The 25,596-nt window shown below is 45.4% G+C and overlaps 1 protein-coding gene and 1 non-coding gene across 5 annotated transcripts in view; both read right to left on the bottom strand.

The window, feature by feature from the left end:
- DOP1A (DOP1 leucine zipper like protein A) overlaps positions 1 to 25,596 on the bottom strand; it is a 48,116-nt gene that overhangs the window by 5,471 nt on the left and 17,049 nt on the right. For 3 of the 4 annotated variants that reach the window (XM_038761036.1, XM_038761034.1, XM_038761033.1), the window contains exons 12-31: positions 25,204 to 25,233; positions 24,598 to 24,831; positions 22,916 to 23,537; positions 19,965 to 20,239; positions 18,509 to 18,661; positions 17,724 to 17,824; positions 16,623 to 16,882; positions 13,357 to 15,364; positions 12,477 to 12,588; positions 11,496 to 11,678; positions 9,078 to 9,203; positions 8,151 to 8,285; positions 6,458 to 6,513; positions 5,768 to 5,872; positions 4,224 to 4,290; positions 2,562 to 2,706; positions 2,291 to 2,370; positions 1,470 to 1,579; positions 480 to 629; positions 254 to 315 (exon numbers count right to left, since the gene is read on the bottom strand). In XM_038761036.1, the coding sequence (XP_038616964.1) occupies positions 254 to 315; positions 480 to 629; positions 1,470 to 1,579; positions 2,291 to 2,370; positions 2,562 to 2,706; positions 4,224 to 4,290; positions 5,768 to 5,872; positions 6,458 to 6,513; positions 8,151 to 8,285; positions 9,078 to 9,203; positions 11,496 to 11,678; positions 12,477 to 12,588; positions 13,357 to 15,364; positions 16,623 to 16,882; positions 17,724 to 17,824; positions 18,509 to 18,661; positions 19,965 to 20,239; positions 22,916 to 23,537; positions 24,598 to 24,831; positions 25,204 to 25,233 (5,014 nt within the window). The remainder of the gene's footprint in view (positions 1 to 253; positions 316 to 479; positions 630 to 1,469; positions 1,580 to 2,290; positions 2,371 to 2,561; positions 2,707 to 4,223; positions 4,291 to 5,767; positions 5,873 to 6,457; positions 6,514 to 8,150; positions 8,286 to 9,077; positions 9,204 to 11,495; positions 11,679 to 12,476; positions 12,589 to 13,356; positions 15,365 to 16,622; positions 16,883 to 17,723; positions 17,825 to 18,508; positions 18,662 to 19,964; positions 20,240 to 22,915; positions 23,538 to 24,597; positions 24,832 to 25,203; positions 25,234 to 25,596) is intronic. The other variant, XM_038761035.1, reaches the window with a different exon arrangement.
- Positions 9,514 to 9,585, bottom strand: TRNAG-UCC. The gene has a single exon. It is a non-coding gene; the product is annotated as a tRNA-Gly (tRNA).

Here is a 25,596-nt window from a genome sequence, read left to right as displayed (position 1 = left end):
GTGATGGAGAGCAAAGACCCTGGATCAAAGCAAACTGAGGATGGAGGTGGCAGGCTTCCTTGAACCCCTTCCGATTTGGAGCCTGGGATTCAGGTGGTGGGAAATGATGCCCCTCTGGCTCAAACCTAGACTAAGGTGGGCTACCTCCTGATCTAGAACTCGTTTTCATTAATAGGTTTTTACAGCACAGTAGAGCTTACTCTTAGGAAGAAAGGATGCAATGCTTTTGGTTTGTTTCTCGCCCGATACTTACTCATCAAATCCCTAAAAGTTGTTTTGTCATGGGTCATCAGGTTGTCCATAATTGCTCGCCAACTATGATGGAAAGGGTGATGGTGGTTAGTTAAGAAAAGAGACTGTCCACTTTCATTTCTCTTTAACAAGTGGATGGAGAGTGGGTCTATTAAAGCACAGAATCCGTGCCAAATGGACTTGGGCAAGACATAACCATGACGGTTAAAAGCAGAAGGATGGCTTACTGGTTGACACAAGAGGCATCCATTTGGAAGAAACTGGAATCCATAAAGAGGTCAAAGGCTTCCTTTTTCCAAGCTCTTCTTGTATACTGATAGCCGCTGAGGCTGCCAAGGAGCTGGGCACAAGCTCGATAACTGGGGCCGTTGTGAGCACTGGGAGGAAGAGAAAAATGAAAATTCTCCCCCACCTGTAAACTGCATTCCTATCATAATGGTTTCTGGGAATGACACTCAAATGAAGTTTCCCCCAGTAACTGGCACTGCCAGCATATTTCCAACATTGCCTGTTTGCCTTGTGTGGATCAGATGCTACTACAAGATGTGATGGTTTCTGGTAGGTAAATGGTAAAAATGATATTTCAATTGGAGAATAAAAAGACGACAAATACTCCATTGCTCTTGATGATGGAATCTCCCAACCTAAACAACAGAGACACCTCAAGTTGCATAACAAAGACTTCAGAAGCAAGAACCTGCGTGAAGGGAGTAATTATAGTGCTAGTGGTTGGCACAGTTGCCAGTCACACTGTCAGGTCCCTGGCAGTCACGTTCACTGGTCGGGGGGGAGAGGGGCGCATGGGGTGCAATGAATGGGTAGGTGAGCTGGGATGCGGCACACTGAGAAGTTCCCATGAGAACTTCATGCACAAAAATCTGGCCCATCTGTGGCCAAAATGACAACACAGTCCTGCGGTTTGGCCGGTTTGCCATAGACAGGCAGCTGATTGCCCGGGTGGCCGCCTTGGCTGCTTCTGCGGTCTTCACCGTCCATGTCTGCCAGCTATTTTGGGGATTTCTGCTGAGCGTGTCCCCCCTTGTGAGACCCCCGTGGTGGCTTTTTGGTCAGACACTTTCACCACTGACTAATAAGGTGACCAGGACTATTCTTGTTAATTCATTAGCTTGCCAGGATTTACAGTTCCCCGGTACCCGAAACACCCTCCAAATGAAACAGAGAGAGCATATATCTATCTACATGAATGGCAAAAATACCTGTGATTTCGGAGGTAGGGAACAACATAATGCATAATATTTACAAGTAACGGAATAACCCTCTCCTTTTCATCACTGTAGAACACCATATCCAAAAGATGAGCCAAAACCTAATAGACAAAAAAAGAAGAAATCAGCTGCTTTCATGGTCTTTCGTTTGGTCTGAAACTGGAATTTTCCATTCATTTGTCAAAAGGAACAACACTGATCCATCAGAAACATGGGACTGTGATCCCTTCCAGTCCAAACGAATGAGGAAACAGAAATAAAATACTCAGAATGCTTCAGGAAAAAAATGCTATGATTCAGAAGTGAAAGGGTTATAAATTCTGTCAATGCAAAGTGCCTTTCCCCAAAAACCCTAAAATGTTTTTCCTTCTGTTTCTATTTATCAAACCCTATGCCCAGGGGCAGAAGAGGCACAGACTATTATGCCCATTATACAGGGGTGTAAACTGAGACTCGATCGGACTAAGTGACTTCCAAAATCCTGGCGTTAGTCAACGGCGGGGCTGGAAAAAACACAAAAGGTCAGCATTCAAACCCAGAGCACTTGTTTCTAAAGAGAATGCTGGAAAATACATAAAAAAACTCAAAGCACCAGATAACACCTAATTAAAATATACAAGCAGTCAAATCACTCTTTAGTGAAATACTGATACAAGTATAAAGAAACTTTCAATACGTGATTCCACTCCAAATTCATTATAGTCAGTGGTTCAAGTATAAGTGTCTACACTAGTAGAAACGGACTGGACTTATTTTATAATTTGAGGGAAAAGCACTCTTAGGTGAACACACTGGAACTGGAGAATATTTACCTCAGACAGTAGTGTCAATGCGTGCACGCTATAGACTGAAGGAGTGATGTTTGAAGTTTCCATAGCAGGAGACAACATGTCTAAGCAAGAGAAAACAGAAATATGATCAGTTTTGGGGTTTTTTAAATATTATCATTTTAAACCCCTGCGTACAGTACACAAATGCCAGTCAAAAGCAACAGTTTCATAGTTTAACCAGCATGATACTGGAGTATTTTTAGTTCAAAAAACCAAAGGGACCACAGAACACAAAATTAAGTTGTCTTAGGACCTTCAACATCAGATTCCAGACTGGTTCCATCAACCATGATTTTGGGGGAAGGCTTAACTTCTAGATTTCGTCGTAACCAAGTAGTCTGCTCCAAAGAAGATCCAGCAATTCCTCCGATGGCATCCACTATTTTATGAGTAACATCCTGAACGGAGGAAACAATGAACATGAAAAAAAAAATCATTCATTCATTGGTATTTATTGAGAGCTTACTATTTGCGGAGCACTTTACTAAGTACTTAGAAGAATATACTTAGTAGACACATTCTTGGCCCCCATGAAGATTTCTGTCTAGAGTAAAAAAATAATGGCAAATACTCTATGGCTACGCACAGTTCCATGAGTTCTGAAAAGCACAGAGCTACAAAGCTACATTTAAGACGACAGGTTTTGGTCTCATGATACTGTGGCTTGGGATGGGCCACCTAAACATGCCTAACGTTTTCTTTTCCCCAACAGACATACTGTCTAGGAATATATCTAACCCTTCTGGAATCTAGTGGTAACTTCTTCCTACCAATGGAAAGACAACGATAGAGGCCTGCATGTGTTTCAGAAAATACAACTGGTTGAGAAGATGCAAAGCCCATTTGGGTTCTAAGGATTTGGGCTGGGTACAGTTTCACACCAATCCAAATGCTCAATCTGCACATTGCAGGGAAGTCGACCAGAAACACTGGCTGAACATCCATAGGAAGCTCAATAAGCGCTCAATAAGTACCACTGATTGATTGAACCAAAGGTTACAAAGGTTTTCAGAACTAGATAAGATCCAGCTTCAAGTGACTTATACTCCTAATGGGCCATTCTTAGCGTGAGGGAAGGTGAAACGGCTCAACTGACCTACGACCAGCACTTTAGGGGGATGTTCTGGGCAAGCAGTCCTGCTATGAATCCTGCTATGGGAGCAAAGTGACCTAGAGAACCCAGTGGCCACAGCTTCGGTAGGCAGGAGACTGGGAGAAGGAAAGGGGGAAATTTCTGCATTGGGAAGTAAGTCAATTCCTCAAACAACCAGCCCACCCTCAACCTACAGCCTGAACCTGGAAACAATGGGCCCCACACTTGGTCAAGTTTGTCTGGGCCCCTTTGCTGCAGAAAGGAGGTCCTGGGTGTGGCCTGCTCCCAGCTTCCAGTCTAGATCAGTCAGTGGTATTTATGGAGTGTTTACTATGTGCAGAGCACTGGACTAAGCGCTTGGGAGAACACGACAAAATTAGTAGATAGTTCCTCTGCCTATAAGGAGCTTACAATCTAGATCAGGTAGTGGGGAAGATGATGGCAGTAGTCTTGGGAAAGCACCAGAAACCACACTCTCAGTTTCCTCAACTGCAAAATGTGGAGTCAATACCTGTTTTCCCTCCTCTTAAGACTGTGAGGCCCCAGGCAGGATAGGCACTGTGTCTGACATAATTAACTTGTACCTGCCCCAGTGCTTCGAACAGTGTCAGATAAATAGTAAGCGCTTCACAAGTACTATAAAATAACAAACAGCAACAAACACACCCAGCTCAGTAATGTCAGACACTAGCTTTGGTCAACTAGAAAGGAATCACCTAATTCTACTATGCAGGCCATTTAGTGTTCCTGCCCCAGTGTATGATGAGTGTAGGAGGTGACTGCTGACCTCAAAGACTAGAAAAAAAAAAATATTAATCTTACCTGAAGGTCTCTTTGATCTTTTTTATTTTCCAGACTGGGGTTTTTCATAATAAACTCATTCAGAACCCTAAAGGAGGCAAAATGAAAGAGAAAATGTTTTTCACCTTAAGGAAATATTACCAAATCCAATTTCCCATTCTGACAGATTCTCTCCATGGATTTGGGGTCAATATCTCTCCCAGACCTTACCTTTCAAAATAAGGAAGACTTGTCTTCCCCTGTTAAAGTGTGTTTACGCTCCTTTTGGGCAGGGAACGTGTCACTTAGCTATTCTGTACTTCCGAAGGGCACCAACTGGGCCCTCTATAAATGTTACTATGACTGCAAGTTCTTATTGGCCTCACAGAGGTGATGTGAGAATGAATAACTCATTACAAAGTTCTTCAAGAATAAAGACCCTTTTCAGGGCAAGTGGAAAATTCTATTCTATTTTGACAACAACATTTAAATCATTTATGTAACCTGGCTGCCTCTCAAATTCTTTTTATATTCTAATTAACATCCTGCCAGTGCCTGATGTTAGCTTTCACCTGAAAATGCAGACTCCAAAACCAGGATAATGTATAAGCAGAATCACTCGCTCTTGGAAATACAGGAAGTCATCTAAATGTTTCAGGCAGATCATTTCATCATTTTAACTAGACTGTTTATATGGTTCAGTGATTAGTTTTTCCAACCCAAACCATCCCCAAATTAGTAAAGATCGCTGCCCAGGGCCTGGACATAGCTGATCACAGTCAGAATTTGATTTAAGAACATCACAAAAGCCTCGAAGCTTTAAGGGAGCTGACCAAACTCTAAAATCAAAACTGTGACTTGATAGTTACATTTGGGCATCTAGGGTGGTGGCTAAAATCCAGTTCCAGGCAAAGACATCTGCATCACAACATATCACTTGCAAGGAGGCAGGGGATAGAAGGGAAAGCCATAGAAAGGATTGTGTCCATCAAAACCACTCCTATGGCATCTCCTTGTTGGACACCCCGGATCCCAAAGCACTAAAAAATGTACGGCGTAGGCCCTCACTACCACTGCAGGTCACTGTTTACTGGAGATAGGGGCATACATTTGGACAAACTTCATCTGCAGGTGGATGTGAACAGCTGGCCATCCACCTGGGCAAAGGGCACACAGCAGAGTGGGTCTGCCAGTCTAGCCTTTGAGCACTCGCATTCTGAATGGCATGGAGCCATACAGGAGCCTCATTTCCAGTACGACCAGTAAGTACCAGGGCTCTGCGGCTCTAAAGCCAATGCAAATGTCCGCACCCTCTCCCGGGGTCTGCTCTTTTGGCAGTCACCGCAGCGGCTTTGACGGGGCCACTAGTGTGTCAAATCACCAAACACGGTGCCACCAAAGAACAGGTACATCAGAGAGAGCCTTTGCTCCTCTGGATGCCCTTCTGACACCTTCCAGGAGAAATAACTTCGCTTGCTTAAAAAGCACACCTCTCCCCATCATGGCAAGTCAGCAATTTACAATGCAGAGCAGTGTTCTTTTACATTCAACTCTACTTTTCAAACATTTTGAATGAAATTGCTCACCCAAGTAGGAGAAACTGCCCAGGTGCTGGGAGATTCAGTTGGATGGAGTCTTTGAGGAGAACCAGCAAGGATGCCCAGCTGTCCATCAGGTTAGGTACAGGAATCCTGTAAGATGATCTGTAGTTGGTAAGTGATGTATCACTTTCATTTGCCTTTCTACCACACTCTGACTTCATTGGCACTGGACTTCATTATCCACCCACTTTTCTTGCTGTGTTCTCTGAATCTATATGGGCCTACATTCCAATTCAATAGGCTTCCTCATGGAACAATGAAAATCTCTCTGGGCTCGAAGAAAGTCACTGAGAGAGATACAGTTGAAATCTTTAATCTTTACATTTCAGTGCAAAACAGCTTTTTTTTTTTTTTACAAGAAACCAGCTCACAATGCCCCTTTCTGAAAACTCTGAAAGACCTTCCTCTATTTCAAAACTCAAAATCTCCCAGCCTATTTTCCTTTTTCTTTCAGATCTCAGACTGGTAGGGCTCTACTCTTTGACCAGTCTGGATTATTATTAGGTTTATGAAAGGCAGATGTGAGTAGCATATCAAGCTGTCAGAAGACCCACCCTTCATTCTAGACAGGCTCCTCCTGTTTCACATTTTAGAAAGCTCTAATGAGAATAAAGGCCCAATTTCCCAAAATATATTTACACACACACACACACACACACACACACAGTAACTTACCTTTGAATATATGCAAAGAAAAACTGAAGCATGCAGACTTCCAATGAAAGATGTTTCTAAAAATGGAAGACATCTGTTTCACTTAAGATCCTGCTGTGCTTTTTTTTTTTTTTTTACCAAAACAAAATGTTACATTTTCCATTCAAATCAAATCGCCAGCTTGTTTTTTGTAAATCGTAGCAAAACAATTACTAGCCTAGTTTTGTAAAGCTATAGTTGGTTCTCTTCAGTTACGGAAGGATGGGTTCCACTGGTTTGACCGTACATAAATGTAGTGCAATGGGAAAAAGAATCTGAGGACACCAATCATTCCCTTTTGGATCGTGACCTCCTTGAAGGCAGAAACCATGGCAGTTCTTTCACCTATGATCCCGTCGGCATCCAGTAAATCTGGATTGAAGGTTTTTGACAGAGCCATTCATGTGTGGGTGGCCCAATGAGAGACGCATCACCAGCTAACAATTAGTGCCTCTACTGACATTTGACTTTTTTAGGGGGGGGTGGTTAATTTTGAATTAAAGTGCACCTCACAAAACACTGTATTACTTAAATAATTAGGCACTTACTATGTGCTAAGAGCTGAGGTAGATTCAAGGATATTAGATTGGACCCATAGGTCTCAATCTATCCTATCCCCATTTTACAAGGGAGGATACTGAGGCTCAGAGAGGTTAAGTGTCTGGCCTGAGGTCACTCAGTAGGCCAGTGGCAGAGGTGGGACTAAGAGCCTTGGGCTTTTTCCACTGGGCCATAATATTCTACTAAACTAAAATTCCATTTGGATTCCACTGCTTTGCAGACCAAAAGTTGCACTGAAAGGTGGGAAGGAATGGGCAGTCTTCCTAATAAGGAGAGAAAACCTATCACAGAAAAAAAAAAAATCGCCCCAGACCACTAGCCTAAATGAACAAGAGGCCACAAATCCCGCTGGGATCGATCAACAAATCCATAGTATTTATTGAGTACTTTACAGAAACCGCTCCCAAAATCAATCAATCGTATTTATTGAGTGCTTATTGTGTGCAGGGCACTGTACTTAAGAGCTTGGGAAGTACAAGTTGGCAACATATACAGTTCCTACCCAACAGTGGGCTCACAGTCTACAAATAAAAAGGGAGACAGGGATCTTTAAATTTATTTTACTACCACTGGTGTCTTTTCTGCTGCCTAATCTCCATAAGGCTCACTAGTTTTCAGACCCTGGACGTTTGCTCATTTTCATGGTCGCCTTACGGAATGAGATAGACCAGTGCAGCACCAAACACCATTTTACAGCACTTTCTGAACTGGCTCCGTCAGCTGGACATCGGAAAGGTCCGCAGAGGCGCATGGGCCTCCCAAACATGTAGGTGGGGAGATGGAGCTCAGCCCTGAGGGGGAGACTGACACGTTGGGCCAGACGGATCGGGGCCACGCTTGGCCCAGGGGCTTCTGCAAACAGGCAGGGCTCAGCCTCTGGACAGGAGACCCAAGACTGTCAGACCACCCTGCGGTGGCCATGTCACCCCCAAACCATGTGCTCGCTTCCGTTACCTCCTATCTTTATGGTATTTGTTAAGCACTTACTATGTGCCAGGCACTGTACTAAGAGCTGGAACTGAATCGGGAAGTGGGGCACCCCTCCAGCAATCCAAGGGGCAAGAGACTGGGCCCCTGGGAAAATCGGATTCAATACCTCTTCTTCCGTCCATACCTTGTCTTTGGCTATGGCTGGCGGTTGCTTTAAAACTTCTTTCACCGTCTGGATGACCGTCTCAGTTCTCATGACACTGATGGAGCGAACCAGCTCCACTAGCAAAAGCTGTTCTTCACTGGCCGTTGGGATGACCTGGAAAACATCTGGGTGCTGAGGAAATTTTGTTCATTCAATTGTATTTATTCAGTGCTTACTATGTGCAGAGCACTGTACTAAGCACCTAGGAGAGTACAATACAACAATAAACGGATGTGCGGCTGAGCAGACATTATCTGGGGCTTCAGCGATCACCCGGAACCTACCACGGTGGTCTTTCCCCTTGCTCCGAGCACTGTTAGTCCTCAATGGAAATCCTGCCCAATGCCAGCCTCTGACAATGCCCATCTCTGAAAAACGGAGATGCTCTCCGGAACAGAAAGCTTTGGGCTTTTCCTGAACTCTGAACTGGGATATATGCATGGTTGGGTGATTTCAAGCAGTTTGCCCTTACTGTCTGCTATCAAGTCACAGTGCTCTACAACTCTGACTCAAGAATCAAGGGATTAGCCGGGAAAACATGACCCTGGAGTCACAATGGGAGGGAAAATAAAATCAGATTACCTAGGGAAATGATAATTTATGTTTGTGGCTAGTTTTGTGACCCTCCATAACCCTAATTTTATTCACTGCCATTGTATCACAAGAGGTTTTACATATTTACATACAAGCACTTAGTACAGTGCTCTGCACACAGTAAGCGCTCAATAAATATGATTGATGATGATATGACGCTTTCTCTACTCTCGCATAAAAAAGAATTCGTTACATTTGATCTCTCTCCTTTCCCTCACTGTTGCACTGCTTGTTTTAAAGAAATTCAAAAACCTCCATCAAAGCTGAGTCACCCATCGTTCAAATTGCAACGTAAGCGGGTCGGGCCCCTACCTTTGTCCGATTAGCCGTTTTGCTCGGCCTCCGTTCGTTCCACACAAAAGCAACCGCGGCCATGAAGTGCACGCCGTGATTCATCGAGATTGGGCCCAACAATTCAAGAATCTGCTGCCTCAGGTTCTGAAAGAGTTTCAACAAAGCTCCAGACATCCTACTTTACCTGACATATTTCAACGAAAAATACAATTCCAGTTTTTTTAATGACTGAATGTCCATGACATTGGTGTCAAAAACAGAGAAAATCCCATTCCTTCCAAATATCGCGATCCCTTGATTACCCGAGCTAATCAATCATTCAATCAATTGTATTTATTGAGCGCTTACTGTGTGCACAGCACTGTACTAAGCGCTTGGGAAGTGCAAGTTGTCAACATATAGAGACGGTCCCTATCTAACAGTGGGCTCATAGTCTAGAAGAAAAGGCAACTACTGCGTTGGCCGGGAATCGAACCCGGGTCAACTGCTTGGAAGGCAGCTATGCTAACCACTATACCACCAACGCTGCTCTAAGCGCTGGGGAGGTTACAAGGTGATCAGGTTGTCCCACGCAGGGCTCACAGTCTTAATCCCCACTTTACGGATGAGAGAACTGAGGCACAGAGAAGTGAAGTGACTTGCCCAAAGTCACACAGCTGACAATTGGCGGAGCCAGGATTTGAACCCATGACTTCTGACTCCAAAGCCCGAGCTCTTTCCACTAAGCCATGCTGCCTTCAAGAGGCTGGACTGACCTGAGGAAATGAAATGCACAAATACGAAACGTACAGGGGGGAAATGAAATACGAGAGGAAAAGAAAATTGTTACTTCACAAGGTAGGTGTAATAGACCTTCAACTGCTTTCTGTTACAAAAAAAAGGGGCGGGCTACTCTGTTCCAGAGGCAGTGAGTTGTGGAAGGCTGAATCACCTAAACCAGATCTCTCCAATCAATCAATCAATCGTATTTATTGAGCGCTTACTGTGTGCAGAGCACTGTACTAAGTGCTTGGGAAGTACAAGTTGGCAACATATAGAGACAGTCCCTACCCAACAGTGGGCTCACAGTCTAGAAGGGGGAGACAGAGAACATACTAACAAAATAAAATAAATAGAATAGATATGTACAAGTAAAATAGAGTAATAAATATGTACAAACATATATACATATATACAGGTGCTGTGGGGAAGGGAAGGAGGTAAGACGGGGGGGATGGAGAGGGGGAGGAGGGGGAGAGGAAGGAAGGGGGTCAGTGTGGGAAGGCCTCCTGGAGGAGGTGAGCTCTCAGTAGGGCCTTGAAGGGAGGAAGAGAGCTAGCTTGGCGAAAGGGCAGAGGGAGGGCATTCCGGGCATGGGGGGTGGGCCAGGGGTCGATGGCGGGACAGGCGAGAATGAGGTACGGTGAGGAGATCAGCGGTGGAGGAGCAGAGGGTGCGGGCTGGGCTGGAGAAGGAGAGAAGGGAGGTGAGGTAGGAGGGGACGAGGGGATGGACAGCCTTGAAGCCCAGGGTAAGGAGTTGCTGCCTGATGCGCAGACTGATTGGTAGCCACTGGAGATTTTTGAGGAGGGGAGTAACGTGCCCAGAGCGTTTCTGGACAAAGACAATCCGGGCAGCAGCATGCAGTATGGGTCCGGGGGCAATCTGTAACCAGCAAACATTTTGGGTAGTCTTGGCTGGCTCCACTCTTACCGTCCTCCTGGCTCTGGGCATGTCTGCATGGGAACTACCTAATGAGCTTAAAGCACTTCACTGGTTCTAGGCGGTGACAAAGGTCCCAAAAAGAGACTGGCGATCAGGCAGGTGTGCTGCTTCCTGGTTCCTATGCAGGCTCAGAGTTAGAGCTAATAACTTAAAGTTCTCTCAATTTTGGCTTGAGGCCGGAGATCTGGGTCAGCCATAGTGAGGGGACTGATGAAAAGAAGCGGAGAAGGGAAAAATCCCCCAACAAACTAGAAATACCAACTTCAGCTAAAGTGCTAACGTGAAAATCACCCAAGAACAAAGGAGATATCTATATATGAAGGAGTCTATGGAGCCCGTGGCTCAGTGGAAAGAGCATGGGCTTTGGAGTCAGAGGTCGTGGGTTCAAATCCCGGCTCCGCCAACTGTCAGCTGTGTGACGTGGGGCAAGAACTTCACTTCTCTGGGCCTCAATTCCCTCATCTGGAAAATGGGGATTAAGACTGTGAGCCCCACGTGGGACAACCTGATCACCTTGTAACCTCCCAAGCGCTTAGAACAGTGCTTTGCACATAGTAAGCGCTTAATAAATGCCATTATTATTATTATTATATAAAGATAAATGCACAGGCTACACAAACCAAAGGGAAATGAACTCTCCTTCAATTCCGTACATCTGAATATGGCCTCTGGGGAAAAATCCAAGAGAAAACCTCCACCTGCCCCCACAATCTAAGCCCTCCACATTCTCACCTTAGTGGATCCAAGGTTCACGGTGGTCACAGACGCAGCAGCGGCAACCGTGGCTTTCTCTGAAGAATCTGCCTGGTGCAGGATGCTCCAAAGCAAGGTCACAGAGGACATGATCAGATGGAGGATGGACAGGATCCCACTGCGAGCTTCAAACAAGTGTTTTTGGTCTACATTGACCAAAAGCTATTGGCAGGAAAGACAATCAAAAGGACAAACACTAGTAGACATAACCCCAGTAAGAGTCTCTTTCGCTAGAATCCCCCAAAGCCCTTTTTATAGAGTTAATTCGAAAGTAGAATGGTGGTAGTTATTTATTTGTCAAGTACTTATTCTGCAGGGACCATTTCCAAAATAAAAAAAGGAAACAGAGATCTTTAAATTTATTTTACCAGCACTGGGGTCTTTCTGCTGCCTGAGCTCAATGATGATGATAACGGTGGTTTTTTTTTATGGTATTAAACACTTACTATGTGGTAGGCATTGTGTTTTTTTTTTTATGGCACTGAGGTAGATACAAGCTAATCAGGGTGGACACAGTCCCAGTCCCACATGGGACTCACAGACTCAATCCCCGTTTTCCAGATGAGATAACTGAGGCCCAGAGAAGTGAAGTGACTTGCTCAAGGTCACACGGCAGGCAAGTAGCGGAGCTGGGATCAGAACCCAGGTCCTTCCGACTCCCATGCCTGTGCTCTATCCACCAGGCCATGCTGCTTCCCTCCTGTTAGGCGTTTACTGGGTGCCAAGCACTGTGCTCAGCTTAGGCACAAATACAATACAATCAGATCAGACACAGCCCCTCTATGCCACACGGGGTTCACCGCTGGGCATTTTATCCCCATTCTACAGAAGGCAAAACTGAGGCACAGGAGGTTAAACGACTTGCCCAAGTACTCACCAGGTAAATTGTGGAACTGGGATTAGAACTCGGGTCTCTTGGCTCCCAAGCCCACACTCCTCCCGTGTTTTGAGCGGTCTTACCTGATGATACTGCGTGGCTGGATCCAACAGACAGTAATGGATAATGGTTGTGATGCCTTCCAGGAGAGTCAGCATCATATCTGGAGGAATAATTGATGCCATCCAAAGCGGCCTGAAACACAAAAAGCAGAGACAATCAACAGGCAGGACATCTTAACTGAGCGGTGAACTTCCCAACATAAACAGAGCTGTTCTCCCAAAGTTCATTTATTTATGATATTCGTTAAGCCCATACTATGTGCCAAGCACTGTATTGTGCGCTGGGGTAGATGGGAGATAATCAAGTTGGACACAGTCCATGTCCCACATGGGGAGAAGCAGCGTGGCTCAATGGAGAGAGCACGGGCTTTGGAGTCAGAGGTCATGGGTTCAAATCCCGGCTCCGCCAATTGTCAGCTGTGTGACATTGGGCAAGTCACTTAACTTCTCTGTGCCTCAGTTACCTCATCTGCAAAATGGGGATTAAGACTGTGAGCCCCCCAAGGGACAACCTGATCACCTCGCAACCTCCCCAGCGCTTAGAACAGTGCTTGGCACATAATAAGCGCTTAATAAATGCCATCATCATTATTATTATTATGACTACGGACCATGTCTACCGACGCTACTGTATAGTTTTCTCCCAAGGACTTAGTACGGTGCTCTGCGCTCAGTAAGCGCTCTACCAATACCACGGATTAACTAGAAGGGAGTAGGATTTCAGCCTTAAAAATACACGTTGGGGGTGGGCGTGAGGGGGTTACTCAAAAAAATGACGTTTAGCTCCTGGTCCTCTCACCGCTGCCTCCATTGACTTGCTACCCTCTGACACCGTGCTACCCAGAAAATAATATCGGCTCTGGCCTCAAAACTCAAGCCCACAACCCAAAACGCGACTTGCCTGTTGTCGGACAATCCCGTTTCGTATTTATACTGCTGGATTAGATTATCCAGATTCCTGCAGAGCTGAAGGGTCACAGAGACCACCACTCTCTGCAGAACTTTCCCCATGTAAGGCAGCGTGGAGGTGATCAGGCCAATCCACTGCGGGTGCATTCTGCAGGCGCAGTGCTGATGCAAAGCTCTTATCACCGCGCAGAGAAACATGCCCTGGCACGTGATGGGCTGGGCGTGTAGGTACTGAAGGGAAGTCATCGGCTGCTGCGGGTTGATGTGCTCCAGGTCGGTGATGACGAACTCGAAGCCGGCTTCGTTCTCCTCGGGCCCCGTCATGACCCGATGCTCCAGGACGATCAGCCTCTGAAGGACCTTCAAGAGCTGGGACTGAAGCGTGCTGCCGTTGTCGAATTCGTCCTCCGAGAAGTTGATGAGGCTGTCCTCCGAGAAGCCTTCCTCGAGAGCCACGAGGTTCCTCCCCGCCGTCTTCTCACTGTGCCATTTCTGGGCGCTGAAGATGGACGACAGCAGGCAGTGGAGGATCACCTTCTGCACCTTGCACTTGGACAGCATGTCGGAAATGAAGCTCGGGAAGCCCTTGGCGGAGCTCTCGATGACCTTGGCCAGTTCCGAAAAGAGGAGGCTCAGGATTTCGATGCTCATCATCTGCATGTTGCGGTTGCCGATCAGGTCCTGGGGAGCCACTTTGACGTGCGTCGGGTAGTGGCTCCGCATGTAATACAGACAGAGAGAGATGAGGATTTCTATGTACATGGAGCTGCGGAAATTATGGTTCGAGTCCACCGGGATGTGACTGTAGAAGTCTTTGCCCATGACCGATATCCGGTGCCGGGCCAAGAGGTTCTGAAGCAGAGACAGTTGAGGCGTGTACGCGTTGTTGACGCTCGTGGTGGAGATGGCGTTGACGAAAGCGATAGGATTTGTTTTCAAGATGGCCTTCACGGCGGAGAAGGCGTACAGCGTCCTCGATGAATCGTACAACTGCAGGTAGAGCAGCACGTGCTGATACAGGGGATGGATGTTAAAGTGGGGCGACTTCCGCGTCCCCGGGGACCCCACGTCGCTCTCTATCTCTGAGATCTCCCCCTCGCCGCAGCTGTACCAGTTCTCTAGATCCAGGCCGTCGCTAAAGAAGACGTTGGTCGGCTTGGGCTTCTCGTTCGGCCCTTTCTTCTTGTCTTCGTCTTTCTTCCGGGCGAGTTTGACTTTGGGCTTGGCCCCCGGCTGCTTCCCCGACTCTTTGACGATCGTCTGCTTCTCCGGGACCTTCTCGGCCGGCTTCTCCCGGCAGCCGAACTGGATGCTGCTGTGGCTCCGTTGCCGGGCCTTCGTTTCGGCTGACCGGGCTCCTGGGTCCCGGAGCGGGGGCTGGGGCGCTGAGATACAGGGGGAGGAGCTATTCCGGGACATTCCGCTCGCCAGGCCCTCAAACCCGGCCTCGGCGGAGACGGATAAGAACTGAGAGCACCCCTGGCCGAGCAGACTGCTCTGGCTGCTCCCTGTGGTTCGATCCTCGCTTGGGGCGACCTCCTCGGCGGGATCTGAAGCGTTGAATTTTGAGGAGGGGGCATCCGTTGGGCCTGGCTGGGGAACTGGCTCGGGTTCCTTTTCCAGGCCGCTGACGACTTGGCAGATGAGGTCGCTCACCACTTGCTGGATGATTTCATCCAGGGAGTCTTCCTTGGGCGACCGGGGCCGATCGTCCGGATCGGCATTCTCCGGGTCCGCCTCGAGGCTGAGGTTGTCGCCGCCTGAGGTCTGGGAGCACCCGGAGTCAGAGCTCTGAAGGATTTCGATCTGCGGGTCCGGGAGGTCAAAATCCGCCACGCCCATTGGGATCGTCTCGCTGCTGGTACTCAACAGGGAAAGTCTGTCGCTTAAAGGGTTGACGGTGAGGCTGAAGTTCTCCATCTCGTCCATGACCAACTGCTTTTCACTGGTTCCTTGCGGAATGATAAGTTGTCCTTGGCTGGCTGGCATGTGGGAAAAGGCTTAAGAGACAAAGAACAACGGATAGATTAGGGATATGACTGACTGGGGCTTGTTTCATTTAATAAAGAGAGGGCTCACTCATTCACGTGAGCCTAAAATTTCGGAAGAGAGCACCGAGTAGGTGCAGCTGCTTTCCGACAATGAGAAATAACCCCAAATAATCCTTCTAGAAGACAGTGAACAAGATCCGGTTAATGGAAAATGCAAAAGTACTTAAGGCAATTGAATAAAATTCTCTCGTTTGGAATCTGGCCAGGCCAGAGGCTTGCTAGCCCACCCTTTCTCTGCTGCTTTAAAATGGCAAAAGTCTTTCAACATGGTGAGCTACGGGTGTTCAGGTTTAATTTGTTTCCTTAGCAACACAATATTTCCCAAATCTGTTTGGGAGCTTCCATCAGAGGGAAGGAAGGGAAGAACAGCAGCCTTTCAGCAGAAATTCAGGGTCAGACTCTATCCTGTGGTCTTTACTGGTCACTAAAATCCCAGACAAAGCTCCTCATCAACCCGTGGTCGATCCATGATGTTTACAGGGCCGCTACTGTGTGCAGAGCACTGTATTACATGTATGGGCGAGGACAGACTCAATCTCTGCCTACAAGGGAGAAAGACATTAAAATAACTTCAAATACAGGAAATGGCAGAGTGTGCGGACATGAACGTAAGTGCTGAGGGGCTGAGTGGGTAGGTTGGCAAGGGAGGAGTAAACTGTGTTGGCTGGGTTGTAGTAGAAGATTAGTGAGCAAAGGTGACGGAGTGCTTTGAACTCAATGGTGCGGAGTTTCTGTTTGATGAGGAGGTGGAAAGGCAACCGCTGAAGGTTTTTGAAGAGTAGACACGGACTGAATGGTGTTTTAGAAAACGATCCGGATGGCAGAGTGAAGTACAGACTGGAATTGGGGGAGATAGGAGGGAGGTCGGTCAGTGAGGAGGCTAACACAGTTATCAAGGTAGGATATAAAGTACACGGAGCATGAAGACAAAAGGGCGAATCCTAGAAATGTTGTGAAAACAGAACTGAGGATTCGGGGACAGATTGAATGAGAAAGACGCTTGCAGGACAATGACCAGGTTACAGGCTTGTGAGACAGAGGACGGCGGTGTTGTCAACAGTAGTGGAAAAGCCATAGAGAGGACAGGGTTTGGGTGGGAAGCTGAGGAGTTCTGTTTCGAACATGTTACGTCTGAGGGATCATCCTTGAAAGAAAAAAAAAACTAGTGCTAGCACAAAGGCAAGTGAGATCGTAACGAAGAATTTACCATCAGGACAGGCAAAGTTTGCCACGAAATGCTTGTCACTTTCTTCCTCGGGATAACAAGGAGATTTATTCCAATAACGCTCGGCTTGCACCCGCTGCACAGAAACCCGCTGCGTTTTTGGATGCAGCAGTAGTAGCAGAAGGGGTTCCAGGACTCTTGCAATATCGTGCCTCTGCAGGACTTGATTCAGCCAGGCTTGCCCCACAGAACAGGTAGAACCGTCCAAGCTGTTAAGGCTGTCTAACATGATAAACAAAGACCTAGGGGGAAACGGCAACAAATGCAATCAAAGAACAGAGCAATCGCATCTTTTGATTGTAAAGATACTACCACTAAATCTTATCCAGGCGCGTGTGACTGAAATTATCAAAATGTCACTGGCATCAGTCAATCAATGGTATTTGAGCGCTTACTGTGTGGACAGCACTGTACTAAGCGCTCACAGTCGTAAGTGGCATGATCCCTGCTCTTAAGGAGCTTACAATCTGGTCGGGAGAGACAGACATTAACGGAAATTACAGATAGAGGGAAGCAACAGTTTATAGATATGTATATATTAGTGAATTAACACAAACATTTCCTCTTGCTTTCCCTCGCCTTTTAATTTTTCACTCCTACCTATACAGTGCTAACCTGATTTGTATGTACTAACTAGAAAGCTAAAAAGGGTCATTTTATCAGCAACAATAAAGGAGAAAGTACCTGAAAAGCTTTGGCTAATACTCAGATGGATTCTGCACAGGAAAGGATGGCCTGGTTTTTTAATTTTATCTTCAGGAAGTTTTTTTCCAAAACTATTTCAGTTTTCACTGAAAACCCTAGGATACCCCCCCACAAAAAAAAACCTTTTTTTGGCATGTGAACTCTCAGTACTGGTTCTAAAACTAGCCATCTCTCACTTAAATGCCTTTCACCAGCTTTGTGCTTAAACTCTCTCTAGGGCTGACAAACTCTTTACTTTTATGACAGTTAATATGGAATGTTGCTTTATAAAATTTGCCCACGACTGTTTGGACCCAAACATCTACCAGATGGATTTGAGAATATTAGCCGAAAACAAAGTTAAATAAAAAAAGTCTCTATAAGAGACAGTTCACCTACCTGTCAAAAGAGCGTGCAAAAGATGATGATTTATTTATATGCAGGTCCCTGGTTAGATGCCAAAGTACTGCAAACTTTGCATGTGCTTCCATCCTTACTTTCTGTGGAGAAATATGCTCACAAAGATAGTCATTTCATTTTCTCTCTGAAAACTTTATTTAAGGAAATTCCCAGTAAATTAATCTATGAGACTGTCACAAATGCCTGCTCCTTAAGTAGACATTTAACCAATCTGAAGCACTTGTTCTCAAAATTACTGCGGTACCCTCTAGAAAAAGGAATTAACTTGAAGGAGATCTTAAAAAAAATATAATTAAATATTAGGAGGACCAAATCCTGCCAGGTGGGAAAACATCATCTGGTTTACTGCCAAAATAGTGGAAAAGGCTCAATCACAACCTCAGAGTCTTTCTCTCAGACAGACACATCTGTCACTCTATACCCACTAAAAGATTAAAATGTTTGCGGTTTAAGAAAAATTATCTTCTAAGGGTTGGCCCACTTGAGCAAATACCTCAAGCGGGATTAGTGACCTAAACCTAAAAATTATAAGCTCTACGTCTCATCAACGGTTTTCCAAGCCCTTTAATTCTGGTGACTGATGCTTTGTTTGATCGATGTTATGAAAAGTAGCAGAATTTACTCATAAAAGACATTCAACTACCATTTTCCCCAGAGCCCGTCTGTTGTCTACCTCGAAACTATGAGCAACCCTCATTTTCCTCGACTTTCCTTAAGGCATCTTTTAGAAATGTTGTCCCCAATAAGATAGGGGGTGACTTTACCTTATCTCTGTGGGTTAGCTGCTGACTAATGACATCCTCACAGATGCTAGAGGAAGGAACCAAATTGTGTAGCTGGTAGAAAAGTTCCACGCTCTTCTGGTGATGCTGGGGTGTCTTCTCTCCCAGTTGCTCCCACAAGGTTAAAGCGACATGCTTGAGAAAAGAATGGAAAACAGCCCGAGTCATAGTGGAAGTAACATCTGCCCCAGTTCATCTGCAGATCTACCAAGCTGCATGCCCGAAGATCCCCCAACGTGACAGCCTACTTGTGTCCTCCCCCTCCTCTCAAGCAAATCTCTTAACTGTCTCTTTCCTCCGGCTCTCTCGCCTCCAACCCACGGTTCCAGCCTTTCCTCTTTGGAATGGCACCCCCACAACAACTTGTTTCTAAAAAATGCTATTTGTTAAGTGTGTGCCAGTCGCTGAACTAAGTGCTGGGGTAGATACGAGGTAACCGGGTTGGACAAAGTCCCCGTCCCACAAAGCGCATGCAGGCTTAATCCCCATTTTAGAGGTGAGGTAACTGAGGCACAGAGAAGTGAGGTGACTTGGACAAGGTCACACAGCAGATGAGCGGCGAAGCCAGGACTGGAACAGAGGTTCTCTGACTCCAAGGCCTGTGTTCTTTCCGCTGAGCCTGCTGCTTTCAGAACTTCCCAAACAGCTTTGTCAAACTAAACCTCACCCCTCCTTCACAGCCTGCACACAGGAGGTGATCCCTACGTACTCTGACCCTTTTTTATGGCATTTTTTAAACACTTACTATGCACCAGATGCTGTACTGAGTGCTGGGATAGATGCAAGCTAATCGGCCTTTGGGTACCACTGGCTCCGAGGCAGCATGGCCTAATGGATAGAGCACGGGCCCAGGAACTGGGTTCTAATCCCAGCTCTGCCACTTGTCTGCTCTGTGACCTTGGGCAAGTCACTTCACTTCTCTGGGCCTCAGTTCCCTCATCTCTAAAATGGGGACAAAGAACGTGAGCCCTTTGTGGAACACAGACGGTGTCCCATCTTTTATCAACCCCCTCACTTAATACTGTGCCTGGCGGTGCTTAACGAATACCATTAAATAAATGCCTCGTATAGTGATGGGGCTGCAGTAGACAACCAATCAAACGTTTTCTTTAGCTGAAATTTTTTCCAATCTTCCTGTCCTACTTCCTCTTCATTTTTAGAAGCACCTCCTTAGACCCTAGCTATTTCACTGAACCAGCAAATCACAAGAGATACCAACTCTGTTATACTGTACTCTCCCGGGCACTAAGTACAGTGCTCTGCACACAGTGAACGCTCAAGAAATACAAGTGATTGATTGACTGATTGAAAAGATATCCCCCTTTGAAAGGCTTAGTTTCAGAGAGGCTCGGGAGGCCACGGATGAAATGTGCAGCAATGTTTTCAGGTTCTACCTGTGTCTAATTTGATAATACTACAGGGACTCCATAAACCATACCTTGAAAAATTCTGTCTTTTCAGCTGTGTACCTCAGGTTACCTTGAGTAAGGGGTGGCCTTATAACCACAGCCACCCTTCCCTGGTTTGGACTTAAAGGCTGGGCAGGCTCTACGCTGTTTACGTTTTCCCCAGTAACCACAGCAACAGATTGGGTCAATCCCACCAAGTCCATGACCAACGATATCGCCACGCTCTGAACACTGAAGTCACTGGCTTGACTGCAAGCGTTCATTAGGGTCTGGAGCCACAGGGGAGGTTGCACCTGCTCACACTCTGAAAAGACAAACGGACACACACGCATATACACATTTTACGTTCATGACGATTACATTTCAACCATAACTTTTCAAATTCCAGACTAGAAACAAAAATAAATCAACCCAACTGCTTTCATAGTTTAATACGTTGGACATTATTTCATTTATTTCAACCTCCCCTTGTGCTTGGGATGCTTATTTGAAAGCCCATGCTTTTGGTTTTTTTTTTGGGGGGGGGTGGGTGGGAGGAATAACGGCTTGAGAGTGGAAGGCTGGGATTTGTCTGCAGTGACCCCAAATTCATGCCCACTCCTGGAAAGGAAAAGCAGGAGAACTTTAGGGCCTGCAGACACTTCTGGACATCTGAGCCCTCCTACTTTGGTCAGGGAGGACTGAGGAGACCTCAGTTGGTCACCTAGATGGAAGAGAAGCCAGCAGAAAAACCAAGAAGGAGGGGTAAAAGAGGTTAACGGGAGAACAGGGAGAGAACTGGATCGGTAAAACCAAGGTTAACAAAGTGAACCGCCCCTGGAAGTTTTGAATAAAGGAGCTATGTTCTCCATCTGGGGTGGAACGTAGGGCAGGCTGAAAAAGATCCAGCCGGTAGAGCCATCCCCATTGCACCATTCTTTGATTACTGCTTTTCAATAGTGTTATTGAATTTTAACACTATTTAGTTTACGAAAGTCTTGCTTCATGATCCCACTCTGATTCTGTCACACGTGCACTCTAAGCAACATATGTACCTTCTATGTGTTGGCCACATTCATTCATTTATTCATTCAATTGTATTTATTGAGCGCTTACTGTGTGCAGAGCACAATAGTAAGTGCTTGGGAAGTACAAGTCAGCAACATATAGAGATGGTCCCTACCCAACAATGGGCTCACAGTCTAGAAGGGGGAGACAGACAACAAAACAAAATGTAGACAGGTGTCAAAACCATCAGAATAAATAGAATTACAGCTATATGCACATCATTAATAAAACAGAGTAGTAAATATGTACAAGTAAAACAAACAGAGTAATAAATACATACAAATATATACTAGTGCTGTAGGGTTGGGGGGCGGCGATGGAGAGGGGAGGAGAGGAGAAGGGGGGCTCAGTCTGGGAAGGCCTCCTGGAGGAGGTGAGCTCTCAGTAAGGCCATGCACACCAAAATACACAGTTTCTAAAGTTATCCCTTGGAACAGGTTACCAAAGTTATTGTTGCTAGTGCAGAGAAAAAAAAAAACCCAAAATCCTATGCTGGTTCTTGACCATAGTCACGCTATGAGGTACAAGTGACTAACTTGCACCATGACTTTTCATAAAAGCTACCAGTTCTCTCTCTCCTCGTGCTTTTAACATTTCAACAAAAACAAAAAATCCCCCCTCTCTTCCTTCTTATTCCTTGTCCATTAAGGGTGTCCATGAGCATAAGAGGACAAGGAATTTAGGAGAGAATCAAGGTTGGCTAGTGCTGAACTTTCCTAATCAATGGTATTAATTGAGTGTTTACTACACACAGAGCTCTGTACTAAGCACTTGGGAGACTACAACACAACAGAATTAGCAGACACATTGCCTGCCTTAAAACATAACGCCTTCCATAAGGCATAGATTTTAACTGTCGTGTGGAAGGGAGGGCTTTCCCCAATTTGGAAAAACTATACATTATATACAAACTTTTCTTCACAAGATAAACTCAGAGGGACCCTTCAATTTTTTGCTAAGGGACAATTATACTCCACACATGGTAAAACGTACCACTCCTCCAAATATGCTGAGGCAAAACACGCTCTAACCCAAGAGATTAACCGTATTCAGGAAATTCAAAAATAAACTTGCATTGCATCCATGAACTACAATTTAATACCCACATGCTGTCTTTAAATCACATAAAAAAAAAGGTATAATTTTCTTGAAACTTGGTCTTAATAATCACCTCAGTAAGCCATGGTTTCTTCACTGGTCACCATGTTAGATTACAACATTTCTAATCCTAAATAGTGATTACAGCCTTTAACAGTTGCTTGATTTGAGCATGAAAGAAGGCAAAGGAGGAGGAAAAGTTCTTCCCCGGTGCACTGTTTCAGAATCAGCCAATCAATTGTTCTCTTTCATTCAGTTTTACAGTACTCTTCTTCTTCTAGAAGGTGCCACATGCAACTAAACTGAGTTAGCTACACTTCAGGGAAATTAGGGGATTCAGCAATAAGTCAAACTTCAATTAACCCAACCTAATCACTGCATTTTTCCCCCAGAGAGAATAGTGATGATTCCAGACTGATCTGACTTTGGTTTTCTGCTCACATTAAAAGGATCTGTGACACCTAGCTTTTAGCCCTTATCAGTTTTCTTCAGCATGAAGTCCATTAATTTTTAATGAGAGGAATCTCAGTTCTTAATTGTTGGATCAGCACAAAAAAGAGAGGCCCAGTGAATCCAAACTCGGTGGATTATCCTGATATGTTGGGTCATAGAACTTGGGAGTTCTTTTTTTCTTTCCTTTCTGCCTCCAAACTACTCACTGCAAGAGCCAGGCGCCAAAGTCTCATTCTGCAAACTACAGGTGCGTTCATTTTCAAAACAGCATCCGGGTAATACAGTTGAGTCCCTACTGAAAACTTCCAAACTTTTCCAGAAAGTCAGCTGAACCACCACGCCCAAAGCACAGAGGGGATAAGGGAAAGCTGAGGGTACTTACCAATATCTGACTTCTCGGACTGTAACTCTGAAGAGTGGTTTCCCTCAGCAATGTACACAGGAAAACTGGAACATTCGAGGAAGAGCTGGCAAGCAGCAACGAAGGCAGAAAGGTATTCTTTCGGAGCTGGGGGTTTACTCGGGGTTTGCCCTTTGACGTCTCCTTGGGAGTTGATGTCCCATTTTGTAGTCTCCTGGTGCTCTCGGGGCAGCTCCCCGGAAAGCTCTGTTGCCAAAGACTGAGACGAGGAGTTACACTGGATGATGTAGAGGTTGATAAGTCTGGTTAAAAACTGTTGGAAGTACGCCAAGCAGTACTGCATTGCAGTCTTTTGGCCCGTCTTCCCACTCTGTGTCGCTGTCCCTTGTGCAACCGAGGAAGGGAGCCGGATGATGGTTTCTTCCGACCCCCCGGTGGAGGCGGTTTCGGTCTCCGAAGACGTACTACCCACCGGAACCCCGGATGGCCCTTGGTTTTCACTCACTACCCTGTCGATGTCGTCCGCCTTATCGGCCTGGTACTGTACGAATTCGGTGAACCCGCTCTCAGACGATCGACTGCTTGGGGGATTGTCGCCATCTTCGAACACATCGTTGGGATTTTCGGCAGAAATGGGGGGGGCCTAGTTGAGAGACAGGGAAAAGGAACGGCAAGCTGAACAGGAGGAGAAAATATGAAATGTTGCCTCTTCTTTTGGAAAAAACCAAGACAATATTTTAGGCTGAAGTATGACATCCACAACTTTTGTCGCCACAGCCTACTGGCTTCCTGAAACTAGAAACAAAAACTCTCCTAGAGGAAAAAGGTGTTTTCTTGCTAGTTAATTCAGACATCTGAATAAGTCAAGAATTGAGGCTGAGCATTGTTGCCTAAGGAATTGGAGAGTTGACATTCTGGTTGATCACAGACTCTGTCACCAGTAAAAGACTATCTTTTAGTACTACTACTATTAATTATTATTGTATTTGTTAAGTGTTTACTTGTTGTCAAGCACTGTTCTAAGCACTGGGGTAGATATAAGAATCAGGTCAGTTTCTGTCATACATGGAGCTTACAGTCTAATTAGGAGGGAGAACAGGTATTGACTCCACATTTTACAGATGAGGAAACTGAGGCACAGAAAAGTTAAGTGACTTGCCCAAGGTCACACAGCAGGCAAGTGGCGGAGTCAGGATTAGAATCCAGTACCTCTTACTCCCAGGCCTGTGTTGTTCCTGCTAGGCCATGCTCCTTTCATAATGCTAATGCTTTTAGTGGAAAGTGGAAGAAAAGTGGTCACATCTCTGCCCGAATGGTCACACTTGGGCGGTCAATCAATCAATCAACTGTTGTTTACTGAGAACTTTCTGTGTGTAGAGCACTGTACTAAGTGCTTGGGAGATAATATAGCAGAATTGGAAGACAGCTCTCTGCCCACAACGAGCTGCCAGACTAGAAGGGGAGCGGTTTGGAGGTTTAGCTCTAAAGAAACAGCCCTACTTTAGGGCACCTGAAATTTCCAGAAGACTCTGATCCTGGCCAACTTGTTAATCAATCAATCAATCATATTTATTGAGTGCTTACTGTGTGCAGAGCACTGTACTAAGCACTTGTTAACGGACAAGAGAACGTTTCTCCTCTCCGAACTCTCACTACCCAAAAATGCAATAGGAACAGGGACACGAGAGCCATAAACCCGTTACCTTTTTGTCTTCCCATTCCTTGAGAGAACTGGTCTGACCTCTTGGAAAGTGGGCTACACCGTCCGTCCCTGCAGAGAGCAGTGGGGGTTGAACCTTGCTCAGTATCTTCGAACAGAGCCTGAGGGAATCTGTTAGTTCAGACAAGTGCAAAGTCTGCAGGTGGCTCGTCAGTGCAGAAATCATTCGTAGCAGCAACTGGGGCAAGTGTTCCGTTTGTATTTCGATATAAGTCTCCTAAGGAAAAGATGGTGAAATGGAAAAAAACAACAATTAAAATGACATCTAACACATTCAGTCCATTTACTGAAACTTTAGTTCGCTCATTCAATCGTATTTATTAAGCGCTTACTGTGGGCAGAGTAGTTGTGATTCACAGTGTTAAATATCCTGTTCTTTTTCATTTTATAACGCTAACCCCATAAATTAATTTTAAACTATGGGTTTTCTAAAGACTTTTTTGCCCCCAAATTCTTAATGTACAATTACTAGACAGTAAATTATTGTGTGAATTTTCCCCTGGTTTTATTCATGACATTTCCCAAATTCAAATATAAAAGCAAATGTAATTAATAAATGTCTAAAGGAAAAACAGGCTGGATGTCATACCTGACACAGCACCCTCATACTTCTAGTAGGCTTTGAAATGAGAAAGCAAAGAATTGAAGAGAGAAAACAGGGAAAAAAGTTCCAACAGTCTTCATTGAAATGATTTAATAATGACAATCACTAAAGAAAATCAAGAATATTAGAATAATACACAGTCAAAATTCAGCAGAATGTGAATTACGTGATATCCAGTTAAAAAAGCAGCTAGTTACAGATCCCCCATTTAAAAAAAATCAGTAGGCGAGACAGGGAGGAAGAGATACCTTCTAAAATGAAATTTAAAAGTATTCCTAAACCAAAAACCAATTAAAATTCATTCATTTCTCAAAGTACCAATTTTCTGAAGGACAAAGCTGTCTCACTAAGGTAAGGGCTGTATTGCCTAAAAATACT

The sequence above is a fragment of the Tachyglossus aculeatus genome, chromosome 19 (genome assembly GCF_015852505.1).
Source record: "Tachyglossus aculeatus isolate mTacAcu1 chromosome 19, mTacAcu1.pri, whole genome shotgun sequence".
Classification (NCBI taxonomy): domain Eukaryota; kingdom Metazoa; phylum Chordata; class Mammalia; order Monotremata; family Tachyglossidae; genus Tachyglossus; species Tachyglossus aculeatus.
This window is presented reverse-complemented; position numbering and strand designations above follow the sequence as displayed.